This window comes from Ambystoma mexicanum, chromosome 2p, assembly GCF_040938575.1.
Source record: "Ambystoma mexicanum isolate Mex_15411 chromosome 2p, UKY_AmexF1_1, whole genome shotgun sequence".
Taxonomy (NCBI): Eukaryota; Metazoa; Chordata; class Amphibia; order Caudata; family Ambystomatidae; genus Ambystoma; species Ambystoma mexicanum.
Window position 1 is genome coordinate 719,738,311 of NC_090923.1, and position 19,463 is coordinate 719,757,773.

A 19,463-nucleotide genomic window follows, 5' to 3' on the forward strand; every position below is an offset into this window, starting at 1 on the left:
CCCATGTGTAGACTTCGTCACGTAAATAATCGAACGCATCTATCCTGAATTTTCTTATTTTTCTTGCTTCAAGGTCTGTTTTCTCTAATGTTGTATTGTATTTCCTCTAGTGATTCCTTGTTTGTAAGAGTCGTGATTTCTGCAGATTTGTATCTCTTGTTCTAAACAATGTAAATTCACAGAAAGTTCTTTAATTGTAAGCAGGATGAGATCAAGTGACCATTTACTTAGGATCTGTTCCCATTTTTGTACAAACTCTTTGCTTTCCTTGCAAAGGGTTGGCTTAAGTCCAATTCTCAACCCTCTTGATATCCTTTGTGCCTTGTAATAACTGTGCCTTGTAATAACGTCTTAGTGTCACTGCATGCAGTTTTCGGTTTATTGTTTTTCTGATGGTGTACTCAAGTTGTTTTATCCTTTTACTTGGGTCAGTATCTTTTAGTGTGCTATTGTTTTCCTTAATCAATCCCTAGATTTTGTTTGCCTCCTCTGCTGAAAAGCCTAAAGTTGTAGCTCTTGTTTCTGTTAGTTTCTCAATTTCCTCATTTGACAGTCGCATGCAGCCTCTCAATGTTACACGGAAGTGAAGACAATGATGAAGATGACGAGGCGAGAGTGCACAGCTGATTTGCTAGTGTTTTTGCTTCCTTATGCTTTGGTAGTTCTACTTCGAATAAATTGTATATTTATTATTAGGGTGCAGCCCACTATCTAGTGCCACCGTGTAGGGCACAGAAATTGAACATGGAGAAGAAAGACCTAGGCCTGTGTGCCTTCGGTGTGGGCCGCACACCTCAGATACCCACTATGAGTTATTCAATTCTTGAACCAAGTCTCAATGAATTCACCACTTTTGAGTTAATTTTTTTAAAGTTTGATCTTTTTAATGTTCAAAAAAATTGTTCAAAAGCAACATTTTTTGTGCTTAATTGATTAAACTTCACCAATAAAGCTATAGCTCAGTATTGAGGCAAACTGGGAAACCCATATGGCTAATGCATTTCGGAATATATCCTTCAGAGCCAGGGTATCATAGTGCTGCACACATTGTTACTACAACATAAAATTATTACAATGTACCATCAAACATTCCCAAGTGATTAGTTCAAAATTGTAAAGACCATCATGTATATAAAGAAAATCAATTATAACCATTGTACAGGGTACCCATGAGGACAAACATTTAGCACAAATTATACATACAGAAGAGAGCCAGCTTTAGTGAACACATAGTAATAGTGTAGCTTTTGAAAGACTGGGGTGAAATCTAGCCCATGAAGGCCAGAAATAAAGAGGCCAGAGTCATTTATGAATGCTCGCCGAAATGCAAGGCCAGCAGAGAAATGTCAGACAAAGGCTTATTGTCCCTAAATCTAAAGGAAAGAAAGTGGGCCTATAAAGTGCAAAGATATGCGCAATGCATTTCAGTAAGGAAAAGATGACGGGACAATGATGTTTTGACAATCCATGGAGAGTGGAACTGACATCTAAAGAAACCACAGTGCACAATATCTTTAATGGGATACCAGAACTGTGCTCCAAGCAGCTAAAGTGAAGTGGAGCATTGCATGTGAAAAAAATAAAGAATGTAATTTTCATTTTTCCCCTATCCAAAGTGACAATATGCGAAGCGAAATGCTCACTAGACTCAAAATTTGAACATGGTTTCTGCACATAATCACCTTCTACATATGAACCATCTAGAAGTGATACATATATAAACACACATACATATACACTGAAACTGTATGCCTTATATGCCATTTAAAAGTGAAATTGTGTGTGAGTTAAAAGTCCATGTGCTGCTGATTATTTCTCCTAATATGAAACTAACCTCCAGGACCTCTGCTGCCCTGAAGAGAGGTCTGGTTATCAGAGCCTTTCCTTAAAAATACAAGAAAGAATATACTTATATTAGAAACACAGTGAAGACCAGATAAACCCATCGCTAACCATGCAGCAGGATTGACCTGAGGTCACAAAGCCCATAAAGTGTCCATTAGGAGTTGCTATCAGGACATCACATGCCTTAAAGAAGTAAGCTAACAAACACAGACCAGGCTCGGCTAGTCATATGCCTAAAAAGAGAAATTAAATTTAAAGAAAGGTGGGGGCAGGAGTGGTAGAGACTTGTGAAACTGAGGTTTGATTAACATGGGAGAAATACATTTTATCGCATAAATTGGGCGGCTTACATGTCACAATGGTCAATCCAGACTTTACAGGTGACAGTCACCCCCCTTGCAACCATGCTAAAACGATGTGATAAACATAAGTTATTAATGAAAATGTGATTTGGGCTTTCCCTTGATTCCGAGAAATGTGAAAGTTGGTTATGATCGTGCCAGTAGTTAATGTGAAGACTGTAAAATGGCATATTGGTTACGGATATGGCTCCTGAGTAAATGAATAATTGTATCGGTTTAGGAAGGGCATGCAGATTTCAGACTAGTTTTTCAGATTCAAATTAAAATGTACTTCTCAAAATTATATGCATACGTGTAAAGATTTGAAAATTTAGGGTACTTGCCACATTGAGCTATTTGGTGAGCTCTAAGCATGCGGAGCCTACCTGTCAAAGTGGGATGACAAAGCTTTCTCCTCCCACAGTTGTCCCAAATCACTTCACCATCCCCTTGTCCCATCAGCACACAAATGGGAGGTGGGTAGTGATAGTCAACCAATCCCTTTCATGAGAATGACAAGTTAGCGATGTCATTTGCCCTATAAATAAGCCAGTTTGCATCAGAACAGAGACTTCTTCCAATAATTCCAAGAGGCGACCTGCTGTTAAAATCTGGTGAACATCCCAGCAGAGCGGCGTAAAGCTTGCATTGGAGACAGGGACCAGGAAACATAGAAGCTGATTGGGACCCCTTGGAGGACTCAGATCTTTGATTGACCCCCTAGCTGTCCCAGCAGTGTCCTGATGTTCCAGATGCCCAGGAGGTCAAGTTCTCCCCTCTAAGTAAAACTACCCCAAAGCCATAGATTGTGCAGGCCCTATATTTTTCCAGAATTGTTTTAGTTATTTTTCCCATATTAAATACCCTGTGTCTGTGTAGATCCCTAGCATATTTAATCAAAGTAAGTTCATGAATTCCCCTAGAAAAGGCAACGGTGGTGTTTGTTGGCATTCAAAACCAACAATCTTTTCCCAGTGTGAGCCGGCATTCCAAGCTAACTTTTTCCAGTGTGTTTTGAACTGGTATAGACAAAGATTTGCCAAAAGAATTAATCCCAAAACCCCGTTTCCCCGTGAGTGCGCAGGGTGGAAAACATTCCCCATTGATCCCCTTCAGTTTATATCAGGAGGGGAAACCTGGTAGTCTTTGCATATGCATGGTGCAAAATGAAATTGCCCCTGTGTACCCATCGTGCTCTGACCAAATTCCCAAAGCCCTGCCTCTTCTTTTAGGTGTGGCAAAACAAATGTTTCCATTTGCATTTCTTTCATTCCCATTGCTTTCCCATCTCCCATATTGTTTCTGTGATCAATCCCCCAAAAACCGATTTTCACCTGGTGTTTCCACCCTGCCACTGCCTTCCATTCAGAGGAGTTAAGTCTAATTGATGTTTGAGGGTGAGGGTTAATGGGAGGAAAAGTATCATAACATTGTGTTTTAATCAGAAATCACTGCCTTGAATTGTTTTTTTCTGTCTTGGTGGGCAATTTAAAAATGAAATATTTGTAACTGCGTATCCTAGTGTTATCTCTGTGTTGGTGTCTTTACAGAAGTCATTTTTGTTTGTGTTGCCACAGCATTGCGGCTGATGTTGATCCATTTGTGATATTCGGTTGAACTAATTACTACATTTATCTAATTTGAATACACACCAGCCTGGTTCCTAGTCCATTGTGGCACTAGGTACTTGTTGGGGTTGGGTGCGAGACAGGTTGAGGCCTTACCACAGTGAACCAAATAAAAATAAAAAAGTGCTTTATTGTGCGTCACATTCATTGTGGGGAAAGGAACTCCCTGAGCTGGGTGTGTCCACGTAATAAACCGCAACAAGACAATTTAGGAGACAGCATTGCATGTAGCCTTAAACTAAAGAATGGGAGAAGAGGTCTATTGATAGAACAACAAATTGTAGAACTAGGAAGCCTGGGAAGAATAAATCACAGCTTCTCCATTTCTCCAAAGTATGTGATCCTGCCCTACTCCCTGTGCCTTAGTTACCTAAGCTGACAAAATGATCACCTAGAAGGGATTCATTTACAGCGCACTACACAGACTTGCTTGTGCATGGTGTAACAGACTACAGTGTTGCAAGGTTTAGCATAATCACTTACATGCTACAGTGCCTCATGTCACTCAGGTCTTCATTTGTGAGCCATGGTTATCCTCCGTCAGATGAGGTCAAAACAAAATTATAACCGTGTTGTTTTTAGGTGGTTGTAGGATAGTCAGGAGGCGGCTCTTAGAATGCAGTACACAATTTTTTTGTAGGAGGCATGAAAGGATATATAATTTTAACAGATACATCCTGTAAATATAGGGCTTCACAATGATAGACAGTTGGCACAGCCTTTGTAGATGGCTAGTCTTAGAATTACAAGTACATAATAAATTGCTGAACCCCTAGTTGGGTGTACTGCATATCTTGTGGGGGAACTCAAACCCTTCCCCGAAAACTAAGCTAGGCCTCTGCCAAAGGGCTAGCAGGCTGGGCTGTGAACTAGGGCATGTCTCATTGCGGGGAAATAATCTCATCAGTTTTCCATATTGCACTTTATGGCGGATTCTTTCAGCTTCCACGAAGGGATATAGGGGATATTACCCAATTAAATGATACGCGATGCATGGGCGTCGGCAGGATGAAGGGCTGAGCCTGTCTGCTACACCAACCTTTCATTGCAGGGATGCATGTAGCCATAAACTGATAAGTCTACCCATATCCATGATAAACCACCCTCATCCCATCACCCGCACAGCTAACTGACGGGCAGCCCGGAAAAATAATTTCCTGCTCATCAAGCCAAGTGCTCACTCCTCTCCAGATGTGTGAAGAGAGCTAGCCCCTGCAGTACGTTCGGTTTCAAATGGGAAGGGCTCCTGTCCGCTCACCTGTGGAATTTTGACGGGCTGTAGCAATGAAGACTCGCCTGGCAGTGTGCCACAGTCGGATACTGAACGTGCTATTCTTACATGTGGCCTAACGTGGTCAAGGTGTGTGCAAATTGGCATGCGTTTCTGGTGTTGTCCAGATTACACCAGCACAGTTAGCACCAACATCTATCACTATGCAGCCACTGAAGGGGGGGAAAAAAGATGGAAACCCAGAAAAAACCCCAGAAAAACACGCATTGGCATTGCCAACAGTTTGGGCTTTTGTGCAGGCATGCGAAAGGCAATTGCCAAGCACTGCCATAATGGTATTAACTGGTCATTTATGGTAGCAGATGCTAAATGCTGAGAGTACCTGGGTATCCAATAGCAGTGCCAGGCAAATACCTAATACATACACAAGCCAAAATGGTTAGCTTTGCCAATTCTCGTTTTAACAGAAGGTTTATAAATCAAGTGGTTAAAGGTGCACCTGGTTAAGATATTTTTATTCCATCAGTACCGCATTTGCTGCTCCAATTAAGTAACTGACTCTCAGAAGACTGCTTTGAAAAAACACTGACAGGCACTTAAGTTTGATGGTTAAGGCTTGATTAAAGCGAGCTGAAAGTGATCCCATGCAGAGATGTTCTGGCCAGGGAGGGGCAGCGACTTGGTGGCAATGGACAAAGGGATTAGCATGGCCAGTCAATGGGTGGGCAACGCACCAACCACCTTCAAGCTTTGTGTCCCTCATACCATTTTTCCCTACCTGTACTCAAATGCAATAGTATCACCTTATAGGTGATAGCTCTGCCACCTAATAGCCCAAACGAAAAAGAGAAAGAAAAGGAGGCCAGTCTTGCACCAACATGAAATGGGGACATGGAATGGGAACAATAATCTAGCTGCCCTGCCCAGATCACTGGACCATCCTCCCCACTGAGCTATGCCAGGTAAGATGATGCACACCGGCTTTACCTCCCTTCTGAACATTGCCAAATACGCCCCCTTTTTGGTTTCCTAGTTTACATTGTGAAGTGTCATTGTGAAGTGTCAATCAGGCCATCTTTGTGCAACTCGGGCTTGTAAAGCCAACACAACTGAGGCCGGTGGCTGTTTTTCACACTTCTTGCCAACAATCCCCCGCCTGTAAATGTCAATCATGGCTTCTCGGACAGTGCGAACGGAAGTGACGTTGAGGGGGGTGGGGCGGAGCCTGGGAGCTTCTCATTATGAAGAGGATGGCGTATTTACCGTCACCTCCAAGCGCACTCTGGAACGTTTATTAACAAAACAGTGCACCGCAACTTGTGAGAAAAACAGAAAACTGCAGGACACTGCACATGTGCAGAACAGACGTGGCGCAGTGCATCCACAGTATGTGTGGTGTACAGGCTTAGGAAGTGTAATACAGCACATACTGTGCTTAGTGCAGCACAGGGTACCCATGTAGTACAGCACACGCAGGGTCAATTTTCTCGCAAACAATGCATCCACATGTCTTCCATGCCGGATTACGCGAATGAATTCAGGAAAAAATATTCCAGCTTCTCCCATCCAAAAATCTCCAGATCAGAAGGCTCCATTACAATTTTTATTCATAGTGAATAATGCAATTCGAACCATGTACCAAAATAAAAATAAAAAACCTTTTAAAAAAAAACAAACAAAAACACGCAATAGGGTGCTTCAAAACGGAATGGCTCAGCCACCGTATTAATCATTGAGAGGACCATGAAAACAACATTACAGATGGGGGCAGGGTGACTTCCAGGTTGTGACTGAACATGCAGTTGATGGTTCAAGCCGGCAGGTATTGTCAAAGACATCAGGTCTGGTGGTAAAAAGGGGAACCATGTAAAAAAAAATATTAAAAAAATAAAAAAAAGAATAAGAAAAAACACAAAGGAGTGGCAGGATTTGTCCAAAGTTCGAGGCTTGAACTCTGGGAAAATCCGAAAGTGGCAAAGGGGTTTAAAAGCTGTGAGGTGGCTCATTTCTCATCCCAGACCGATCGGAGAGTGGCGACGTCGTGCACATCAGTGCAGATCAGAGAGAAGACCCTTTGACAGGGCTGGTGTGGATTATACCTCTGCGGTCCCTCATTTCTCCCACTTACCGGTAGAGGAATAGCACACCAGAGGGAGGACTTCTGTGCCATAGCTGGATTTGCCTTTCGGTGGTCTCTGGCTTCTAGTGGCAGCAAAGCAGAGCTCAGTGTGCCTACTTCTACCATCATTTCCATGCATGCCTCTTAAGGGCACGCAAAAAGTAATTTAAAGGGCTACTGGCAAGGCAAAGCTCGTGGAGCCTGGCTACACCCTGACAAAACCAGAGAATGTGTCCCTTCTCCCCATGGGGGAGCCACCCCCATTGAGATTAAGGAGGTGAGCATTCTATGCAAAACATTTCCTAGGGGATTGAGGAACCGTAATCTCACTAGGGTGACCTCCCACTTGGCAAGCAAGAGCTCTCCCAAGTGAGCAAATCTATAGCATCTCCCTTAAGGCCAAGGTCCTGAATGTTACTTGCATACATAGGAACTGATAACGTTACTGATAAGGTACCTTTAAAATGCTCTTGGCGTTTGACCCCTCCTTGAAACTGGAATCCCAGGATCAATGGAATGGTGTCCATCGTCACAGGGACAAGATCCTCAACTAGTGCTGAGGTGCCAATGCAGAACAAGTCGACTGCTGGGAATGGGCACACCAGAGATAGGCCACACAGAGCTGCTGCTGCAGTGCGGAGCCAGCACCCTAGAGGCAGCACCACGACACAAGTGGTGGGTGGAGAGCCATGGAATGCTGCCAAGCTCAGGAATGATAGGAGCTCCCAGGTCTCTGGAGAATAGAGACCTAGCCTCAACTGATGCGGAAGACCAGTGTGCCTGAACCACAGCACCAAGAAGGAGATGGGAACAGATGACCCATGAAGCCCAGTTTTACTGTGAAAGGAACCACCACCTCCCTCAACGAAGGCCACCATGGAAAAGCAGGTGTGTGGTTCTCAGCAAGGAGAGGGAGAAGGGCGGTTAAGCTTTGATAGAGGCAGACTGCCAAGAAAACCGATCATATATCCCACAGAAAAACAGACTAAGAAAGACGAGGAAAGAGGAACACACACACAGAAGGGGGCTACTAGAAACCAGAAAGTAAGCGAACCACCCAAAGAGGGTGAAGCGGAAAAAAAACAGAAGCACCAGCGAGGGATGTATTTCAAGGAAGGATTCCTCAAGGAACACCCAGTCCAGAGGAAAGAGCCCAGTCCAGACTGCAAATCTAAGCCATTCAGATGATAGATAATCATACACTCACCTGAAGGAGTGTCCGCCGGTCTCGAAACGTGACCACAAATGGTTATCACCTGTATGTAACTGAACCACCCTGGAGGGGTGAGCGAGAAATGGCACAACTGAAAAACCTACAAATCCGACTTGTACATTTAGCAAATTGATATTTACAGTTAACCAAGCCCTTGTGGAGGGGCATAGGAGTTGGCCCTTTGTGTTGTGTTGAGAATTAAGGAACCTAAGTTTAGAATTACACGAGCAGAACAGGGCTTGAAAATCCAGAGAAAAGAGTAAACCACATTAAGAAGCAACTTACCCAAGACACTGGAGTCCTCCCTTTTGTCTATGCTGAACACTAAGCAATTTGCTTCAAACTACACAAGGAGACCAAGGCCAGAAAACCTGGTGGGTGTTGAAACCTCATGGAACTGGTTTGTTGAGCTGAGCAAGAAGGATAAAGGTTGAGAAAGCAGGAGAACATTTCATCCTTTGGATTTCGGTGAAGCCCAAGGAACTTGTTTTGAACTGTATGAGAAGACTGGGGATTCAAGACGAACATTTCCAGAGACCTTGTTGGGAGGGAGTCATGCACCAGCCAGCATAAGCCAAGCAAGCGGGAATAAGCACTTCTCTCAGAAAAGTTTTGTTTTTCCTTTATCAGTGATAGGGTCAGTTAGAAAGATAGGTTTGGACAGAGAACAAAGTTGAGTTGTGTACAACATCCTGCAGGGAACTTTAGGGAACTTCCATCATAGCAATAGGTCTAGGTGAGTTATTTTAATTAAACTTATAAAGTGCCCATTTGTCCACGTCCTCTGGCCTACCGCAATACACCCAAAAGAGGTTCTGCACATTTTGTGCATACTTCACAACTGCCCAAAGTACTTTGCAATTACCTTTTTCGGGGTAATCAAGAGCGTTTCCATACTTTTTAACAGGCCTTATTGGGGCAAATACTGTTCTAAGGACAAAACTACTAAGACACAAAGGACGACCCACCAGTAACAAGACTAAATGGCAGAACAGGCTATGAATTAAGATACAATGGAATACATGAATGTAATTCGTAAGCAAGGACGCAAGACCTCAGGATACTCTTTCACGCCAGACTCACCATCAAAGGTCAAAGTTTCAAAGCACATGGAACTTGGCAGCATTGCCACAGAAGCTCGGTTTATATCACTTGAGGATGCGGATCACTGCCCAGGTACCAGCAACCACAAAGAACAGACTACACCAGCATCTACTAAACAGGCTTTTGTCCCACCCGTGATCATCAAAATTATGTAGCACGACAAGGACTTAGTCTGCTCTTCCGTATTAGACATCAAATTGCACCTAGCCCATGCAACGATAACTCTGACAACCGTGGCCGAGTACCAAACTGATTCTTTCTCAAACCAGAAGGTGGAGTACTCCGCTTTCCTTATGAGGAGTGCAAAGCCAGTGAGATTTGTCAACCATGGACTGCAGCTGGGGCAGATGTCACAGGATCTAGCGAAATACGGACTGCCAGTCGAAAGAGTTGTCCAGTTGACATGCCCAGTGGTGAAGACAAGGAAGTATCTGGTGGCAACCCCTGAAGGTCTTTCAGCAGACTTAACCAGGATCATCAGGCTCTGCAACTGCATTGTAACCACTGAAGCACCCAAGGGCAGAAGAGGACCAACCACGTGTTTTAATTGCAAGCAATTTCATAAATGGCAATACAAATATTGTACAATAAAAATTAATTGAAAACACATGGGACACAGCTCAGCCTTCTGCCACTAGAAGATACACTGCATGGTCTGTGGGGAGAGCCACATGTAAAAGGACTGCCCTCACGATAAGGAAAAGAACATAGCAACCTGTGCAAACTGCAACAGCCCACACCCAGTAAGTTACTGTGGATGTCCTTACCTTGCTAAGAAAAAGGAGAGCAGTAAAACCGACTACCCAGCACCAGAATCCCACCCATGTGACCCAGAGGACAACTATACCACACCAGACTACAGAGCAAGGCTCAACAAGTACCCCAAAGACAGGAACTGCAGATGGTAAAACCTACGCAGATGTCCTGAGGTTACAGATCATGGACACCCTTCTGGCAACAGACCTGGTGGTGCCACGAGGTGGAATATCTAGTCCCATCAACTGGCAGGACATCTTGAAGATTACGACGCTATTGCAGAGATGGACAGTCACCCCGTGGTTACATTGAGGTCAAGGCTCATCCAGCATCTACTCCAGGGAGCATAAACCAACAGACATGGCAGCATCTAAATGCAGTTGCTCAATCGTGATGTGGCATGCTAATGGTATCCAAAAGAATACAGCCAACTTATTCATCTCATGAAATTGAGGAATACATGTGTGGCTTTACTATCTGAACCCCATCTACAAGGGCACTACAAGCTGAAGCAGGTGAACCACATGGTGTACCTGTCTGACCAACCGGAACCAGGAGAGGAGGGACTTCTGTGATAGTGAGCACAATGATGAAGCATCATGAGCTAGTGCCGGCACCTCTTATGACCATTGAAGCCAGTGGAGTACAGTTCAAAACTGCAGTGGCACTATTTGTACTTCGGAACCAGGAGAGGAGGGACTTCTGTGATAGTGAGCACAATGATGAAGCATCATGAGCTAGTGTCAGCACCTCTTATGACCATTGAAGCCAGTGGAGTACAGGTCAAAACTGCAGTGGCACTATTTGTACTTCCCTCCTAAAGCAAAGCTAGATTTGGGAGACGTGGACGTCGTGCCAGTCTCAACACTAACATCCATTATTAGAAGGGACCTGAATGCTAAGCTCGGATGCTGGAACTCAAGGAACACCGACTCCAGGGGACACAAGCTGCTGTAATACTTTAGGGATAATGACTTTGTGGTAGCAGTTCCTAAAGACCCCACACACTACCCAGTCACAGTCAGCGACAGCCTGTACATGCCAGACATTGCTCTAATGAAGAACTTCAACAAATTGGTAGAATTGGAAACTCCGGCCAAACTCTCCTCTCATCACAACCAAGTAACGAACACTGTGGGCAACGAGATTTTCATCAGCAAACTGAGGTACGACATTTGTAGGGCAGACTGGCATCTCCTCAAGGAAGAAGTGAGCAAACATCACACTCCTGGGCCCCTTGAGCACCAAGGGAGACATTGACAAAGCAGTGGATAATTATATAGCTTTGGTGCAGGAGGCAAACAGTGTCCCAAAACAGAAGCCAAAACTCTGCACCATCTATGACTTACCAAGCGGCATCAAGCAGTCAATTGTTAAAAAGAACTGGGCTAGATGCTAGTGGAAGAAGCACTGCACTCCTTATATCCTACAGAAATACAACCTGATAACAAGGCTTATATGACAGAAAGTCAGGGAGCCCCAGGGTGAAATACGGGGAGCCGCAACAGCCAACTTGAAAGAAGCAGACAAGTGTTGGTGGGTGACTCGTCACTTGACAGGGAAGAAGGAACCAAGCCCACCTATTCAGGGCCAGAATCAAAGCAAACATGCTATCGGATACACTAGCGTCTACATGTATGCCAAACAAAGCCGGCAGGATAACAGACTAAGTGGAAAAAGAAGTTGACAAATCTCTTGGAGCGCCCAGCCAACATAAGTGTGGAGAGCAGGAACGCACATGTTCTGAGGTAATGGGACTTGCTCAGAAGCTGGCAAATCACCAAAGAGCGATGGAATAACTAACTTGGCCAGCAAGAGGATCCCACCTGGAGCAATGGAATGCCTTGATGTAATCTTCAATGCATGCGTGCGACTTCCACACTTCCCTAAATCCTGGAAAGAAGCCAGAGTGATTCTGTTCAAAAGCCTGAGAAACATCTGAGAAATCCTGAAAACTATTGCCCCATCAGCCTGCTCTCCGGACTATAAACTTTTGGAAAGGGCCCTTTTCACCCACCTCAGCAACTTTGCTTCTGAAAGGAATATTCTTCTAAATGAACGATTTGAATTTCATAATGAGTATGCAATGAACTATCAGCTACACAGAGTGGTGGACAAAATGACTCACGGATTCAACATCAACATATGCACTGGAATTGTTTTCTTGGATGAGGCAAAATCCTTCAACAGGGTATGGCATAAAGGAATGCTGCACAAGATGATTAACCTAGTATTTTCAATTTATTTGGTGAACTTGAACACAAGCTACTTGGACGAACACTCCTTCCATGTGGTCATGTGGGCAGAGCTCTGAACATGCCCTATCCATGCAGGTGCCCTACAGGGATCAATCCGTTGGCTGTTTCTGCTCAGCATCTTCACCAACGACATTCACACGGATCCACACAAAACAAATCTAGCACTATATCCAGATAACATTGCAGTCATCACAGTGTTTCAGGGGGAAAAATATGCGGCGAAGAACCTTCAAAATGGTTCCATGTAATGTCCCCTAAAAAATATCGCCATGCAAAAATATCGCTGAAAAATTGCCGTTTTCTGTGGGGACATTATTGCATGGAACATGCGGGGACACCCCCTAAACCCTTTTTTTTTAACTGTTTTTTTTTTTGCTGCCCCTGTCCCTATATATATGGTCACCCATATAATATCGCCACAACCTTTTCCCGGCGATGATATATACGGCGACCATATATATGGGGATAATATTACCTGATACCCTTCAAACATCTTTGGACAAGATGTTGACATGGTACATCACTGGCAGATTGCACTGAACACTGGCAAGACTACTGATCCACTGTTCACCAAAAAGAATAATGAGTACCCGCACAGCAGCCTCAACAGAAAGACCACGAGGAGCCGCAGCTACCTAGGAGTGACCCTGGACAGCAAGCTCACCTAGAGGAGCGACATTGAAAATACCCAGAAAGCTTTGTGCAAGCTGGCAGCACTGTACCCACACCTTCCCGGAGTGAAGTCTATATCTACAAGGCGATTATCAGACCCACCCTGACATATGCCTCCCTGGCATGGAGCAGCTTTGCAGAAATATACTGGATAACTTCAAAGGTGCAGAAAATAAAGCCCTGATGATCGCAGCTAGAGCCCCACTTTACACAAGAACAGCAGCCCGTCACAGGGAGCTGGGTATCTAGATGTTGGATGAACCTCTATCGAAGCTAAACAGGAATTTCTGCCAAGGACTGGATCAGAACGTAAACCTACAGATCAAGCAAATTGCTAGGATTACTGCAAATCGTTTTTTCGCGACCCATCATAGTGCAGACCCTGAGACACCAACTCTATGGTAAGATAAAACAACTTAAGAAGCAACTAAGGCCGTGACTACACTGAGATTTTGGAGTAATGAGGCTCAGCCTCGTTATCCAAAGAGAGTGAGGACATTACGTGGCTTGGATTGTACTGCATCACCAAAGCCCACCCACCAAATCCTAATAACTATATTTTGCCTTTCAGGTATCGTTAATATGTAGCTGCAGGAAGAAGTCACAATGATCAAGCAGAAAAGATATACCCATAAAAGACTGGAACATGAAGACTTCTCCCTCTTTGCCCCTTTTTAAAGGCCTGGCAGCGCAGGGGTAAGAAGGGTATGGTTGCTGCTGTTATGTCTGGATATGGACACCATCGAGGGGAGGCTACAAGAGGGAGGTGGAACAAGGAAGGGGAGGAGGCAGGAAAGTAATCCACTGTATGGTGCAAAGTGGAAAGAAAGGCTAGCCATTCCTGTGTTTTTCCATTGGTGTGTTTTGCCATACGCTGCTGGCCATAGTCTCAGGCAGAAGAGGTGCAGCCTCACAGCTTCCAAGCTTGACGACTAAGGAGTAGATTACAACCCTTAACGCTTACACCAGAGGCATCATGTTTGGAACAGAGAAAGCCTAGGGAAGGCTGAGGGAATGGACCAAATGTTCTTGGTTATGGAACACTGGTTTGGTCACAGTGTGTTGCTGGAATCAGAATTTTGTTCCAGAAGTGTGAGAGGGGCAGAGGAGTGAGAGGGTGGAGAGGAGGAGTGGGGCGGTGGCCGTTGCCAGTCCTTTCTCCCCGAATCATCTACAGATTGTTCGGTGCTCACCTGGTTTTAAATAAAACCGAGGCTGACATATTTGTACCAGAGACAAGTCTGTGCCTCTCTTCTTTCAGACAGGTGGAGCTTGGTGCAGGATGCATTCGGTTTGAAAAGGGGTAAGGTTTAGCGGGGACACTACCTACTACCTACATTATGATCATTAGATTTGACAAAACAGTGACGGACCATCTGACTATTGGTGATAAAAGGAAATTATAGTAAGAATCTTAAATGAATGTATGGGTTCTTTGGAAGGCAGTGTAAAGAAGCCAGAGATGGTGGTTGCAAAATCAGGGTAGTCACAAGAAAAGTTGATAAAGGCTATATCCATAGAGCGAGATCAATCATAAGGGCATTCTTGCAATCAACACGAGATCCAACCCCACTGCCTGCAGAGCTCATCTAAAACCAGGCGGGGGAAGGAGGAACTTTATCTTCCTCACTAGAGACAGTTGATATTTTGTGGGTATAGCAGCATAACCAGATGAGCACCAACAGAAGAACACTATAATCAATGTCTGAGTATTCCAGGCTGAAAACAGCCCGAATTATGTGGTCAATTAGTTTAATTTCAGCTGTTCAGCTGACATCCACAACTTTCTCATGTAGAAAATGCTTCAAGCATTGCATATCCTCACTTGACGACAATAAGACCTGTGGGGCATCAGCCTATTGGTGAATGGGTGCAGCTCATTCTTGCGCAATAACATCCACACCCCCAAAACTACATTTCAGATCAATAATCATGTGAGAAAGTAACTCCTGGGGGATGTCACAAAGCAGCTGCAAGGAGGGAGACCAAGAAAACCCCGAATTAGGGAGGAGGGGGCGATCAACCAGAGAGCAAGGATAAGGACTTTGTAACATCAAAAGAAGACAGTGTGGCTATGTTCTGTGAAGGAGGAGGCGGCCATCCACAAACAAAATAGAATTGGCTGCCTCTGTGCCACAACACAAACTTGCATATCACATAGTGGAGGTATTATACCTGCAGGCAAGTGGGGGTTGGGGGGGAAACACAGAAAATTGGGATACAGGTGCTTAAAGCTTAAATTCAAGTACTTAAGTAGTATGCCAAGGAGGAGTATGAGCAACAACAATTACTCCAGTAAGTAATCGAGTCATTTCTGTATGCCCTCGGGGCCGGTTTATGCCCAACAAGACGGCACTTTGGGGTCTTGGGACCCGCAAACCCTTTGGGAAGTAGTGGGTCTCGTGCTTCAGGTGTGGAGGCATTGCTCACATCTGCCAAGTGTCTGTAGATGTTTGGCGAGTTTTAAATATTTGCACCTTCCGCTTCCGGGTCACGTGCTGGATGCCAACCCCTGTGGTACACCCAACCTAGGAGCACGTTTCGATAATTGTCCAGTAACCTGTTTTAAAGGGATTTGGACCTGGGTTCAGAAAGATTTGAGAATTAGCAAACTGCCAATGTACAAATGCAAAACATCTTTTGTTGAATTGAAAGGAGGCCAAACAAAAGTTGCTACGTGGACCAACATTTGATCGTGCTAAATTTAAAACAGACATTAAATTACTTGTACAAAGTGTCATTTGTGTATCTACGGGATATTGCAGAAAATACAATACTAAATCTCAAAATACCAAGTGTACCCCCCCCCCCATTTCACTGTATCATTTATACATTTATATGCAGGGGGAAGACCCACCCCTCAGGTTCCCCAATACCACTCCACATGTTTACCTTAACCATACCAAACATATGCAGTGAAATGGGGATCCCAAAATTCGGCATTTTGGGATTCTGCATTTATTTTGACAAAAAAAATAGTGTGATACTGTCATTCTTTCGTATGTTCACAATTCTGATGACTGCATAGTTTGCAGGGAAAGCTCGTCTCCCGATGAGTGAACCATTCCCAGAAGCGCTAGTGAAGCCTTTGTAGAGAATGCAGATCTGCCCTGTCATTAGCAGGAGACTTTGGTTGTGGTCGGTGGGAGGACAACATTACAATACTCAAACTTGGAAGGACGCAGTCAACTGCTGTGTTCAGGCAAGTCACTCGGCTCCTGGCCAGCATATTCCAGCTCATGTCTAACTGAGCGAGTTGCTCCTGGAAAGCAAAATGTGTGTCACTGGGGCACATGTTCCCTCAGGGTGATCCTTAATCCCCTATTCATGGGAGATGTCGCAAGTAGGCAGCCATGTGGTGCTACTCACACAATCGGTCAGAGGTATGCCACCTACCCTGCCCCTCCGAAGACCTTAAAAGAAGCCAATCAATTGCCAGCTTATCCCCTATAGATTCCACAGTATCCAATTTCGAACGCAGAAAACTAAAAACATGGGTGCAGTGTTAGTTTTCTCAGAACGTCAACATTTTATCCAATTCATCGGGTACTCTTACAAAAATAAAGCACAGCTTTCCTAATTTAAGTATGCATCTACTTCAGTATCGAGTCATAATGCCATAGTCCCTACGATCTCCTGGAATACCCTGAAGCCTTGGTAGTATTGCAGGTTTACCCTTAAGAGGGGACTATGAGAAGGAAGTGACAATTGTGCCATTCTTTGCTCCATCTATGCACCTACAGGGTAAGGGTGGGGGTCTCAACTGCTGGCATCACCTGCTCAATTATTACAGTTTAAAATGGTGGCTCTGGGAGACATTCCATAAAACCTCTTCACTGACCCATCCTCACCATTGAAAGGTGTATTGAGTCCAGGTCTGAAGCTATGTGTATTTGTTGCACGTGGCACCAGATCAGCGGCAATTTCTTATCCCACCCGGTGAATTTCTGGGTCGTATGCATTTCTAGAAAAGGCTTCCAAATACACCATTACAATAAATTGTTCTGCTGAGCCTAGTCAGGGAGACCTGCAAGTAGAGAACAAATAAGAATTTGGGAAGAACTGTAGGTATATGAAAGCCTGACCTGTGGAAGTAGGATCCCCAGTAGAACGCCAGCCATGATGCTGTAGTGGTCCATAAACCAAATGAGGACAGCGTCTGTGCAGCCCCGAATGTGGATGACGTGAAGCAAGTCCAGGCGCTGCAAAAGAAGGTAATGTTCCCTGAGTGACCAAAGTTGTATCATCGTTCAAAAGCGAATGTTTCATATCAGTACCTTTCACACAGGCGACCATTCAGCTTTGTGCAAGGAGGTAAAGAACAAGAACCTCAAATGTGACCATCTTAGGTGCTTAGGAGGAGCGGAGGACGTTAATGTTTGGGAGGAGCAGCAATTTGCCTATATGCCCTACTGTTGTGGAGCACCAATCTTCACACTCCTGGGTTTCCAATATTAGCCGCCCAACATCCCCCCACCCTCTCGCTCAGCTTGCGACTACTGGAGAATGGTGACATGACAGCAATATAAATGAAAGTTTCCAGTCATTTGAAATTGACAGGACAGTAATAGTGACTGTATTAATTGAACATTGTTCTTCAAAAGGGACTGTGATGAGTTCACACATATTTGCACAGCAGCTACGGGATAGTTAAATTAGTACTTTAACACAAACATTTGTTTTCTATGTACGTTTGTCTTGTAGAAGTCTTTGTTGTTAAAGTGTCAAACATTTGTATCCTGGGTTCTTTCTCCTCACGCCCCTCTATCTCCACCTGTGGTGTTCCTCAGAGATCTCTCTTTTCACCTTGGCTGTAACACCTATCGCGCCCCCCTTGCTCATCTTATCGCCACTTTCTCCCCACACTTCATCAGACTACCCTATGCATCGCTGACTTCCTCCGTCATTCCCGATCGCCCATCTGACATCCAGTCTTGGTGTACCTCCAACAATCTGTCTCAATGCCAGCAAAACCGATTCATCCGCTCGGGACTCCTGTTCTCTCTTTTCTCCCTTAACTCTGGCCACCCTCGATGGGCTCTCCCCCGCCCCCCCCTCCCGACCCCTCCTTCTGAAACCAGAAATCTGGGAGTTATCTGCGACTCCTCCCTCTTTCATTAATCACATCTTGGACCTCGCCAAGGCGGCCCATTTCCAACTCTCCCTCCTCTGGGGCATCCCCCCTTTCCTCACTTTTCCCCAGAAGCTTAATGTCTCCAGAGCTCTGGTAGTCTCCAGGCTGGACCATTTTAACAGGCCTTTCCTTAACCTACCTTCTCTGCCCCCTCCAGCTAATCCAGAATAAGGCTGCAAGATTTATCCTTGGCCTTACGCCCAGGGACCATTTCTCTCCAGCCCTAAAAATCTCTCCACCGACTCCCGGTTGTCAAAAGGATCAAAGGATCACATTGAAGTCCCTCTGCATCATCTATAAGGCTGTTTGGGGCCTGGGACCATGCATTCTGCAACTTGCTCTCACCAAATACTCGCCTTCCAGATCCCTCCGCCTCCAGCTCTCTGCTTGTCAATCGCTTCTTTAAACAGAGAGCATGTGGCCATTACCTCTCCTCAGCTGGCTCCTTCCTCTGAAACAAGCTTCCCCTTTCTCTCCATCTTGAGCTGGATCGCCTCAAGACACTTCAAGTTTCCCCTTCTCCTTCCCTCTCCCCTGCTAAACCCCACAGTCACTGATTGGTAGCCTGGGCCCTATTTGCCCTGGCCTTCCGTCCGCTCGCCTGCAGCATCCTCCCTCCCCTTGCACTTGCCTTCGGGCCCCACTGGCCTGCACTCATTGTATGGGCTGGTGACCCCCCCCTCCCACCATCAAGGAGGTCTTTGCTTGGCACTTCCCTGTTGCCTTGGATACAGCTCCCTGGCACTTCACCCCTTAGCGGAATCCATCTCGCTCCACAGAAGCAAATGCTGCAAGGAGGCTCAAAAGGTGTGAATACGAGTGCTGTCATGTGCTTTCTTCCTAAAGTTTCTCCTCAGTGTATTAGTCTGCCTGCACCAGTACAGACCCCACACCTACAATCTGAGCACAGAGCGTACGGCAGACAGAAGTGGAATTTATCTTTGTGCGCCGTAAATGTGTTCAGTCTTTTTGGTTCACCTTCCTCTTTATCCAACACAGACAGACATTCAGGAAACAGGCATTGTGTGCTGTTTCATGCCGACTTTCCGCTTAACAGAACATCTTTCCCGTTGCACAGTGGATTGCACAGTTCCCCCCCCCCCCCACTCCATACATAAATCCACACTCAAACATGCACCACTAACTCCAACTCATGTACCTT

The 19,463-nt window shown here is 45.0% G+C and overlaps 1 protein-coding gene across 1 annotated transcript in view; it reads right to left on the reverse strand.

The window, feature by feature from the left end:
- The window catches only part of TSPAN15 (tetraspanin 15), a 206,518-nt gene that overhangs the window by 60,063 nt on the left and 126,992 nt on the right, over positions 1–19,463 (reverse strand). Inside the window, exon 7 of the mRNA XM_069644316.1 lies at positions 17,253–17,369. Within this exon, the coding sequence (XP_069500417.1) occupies positions 17,253–17,369 (117 nt within the window). The remainder of the gene's footprint in view (positions 1–17,252; positions 17,370–19,463) is intronic.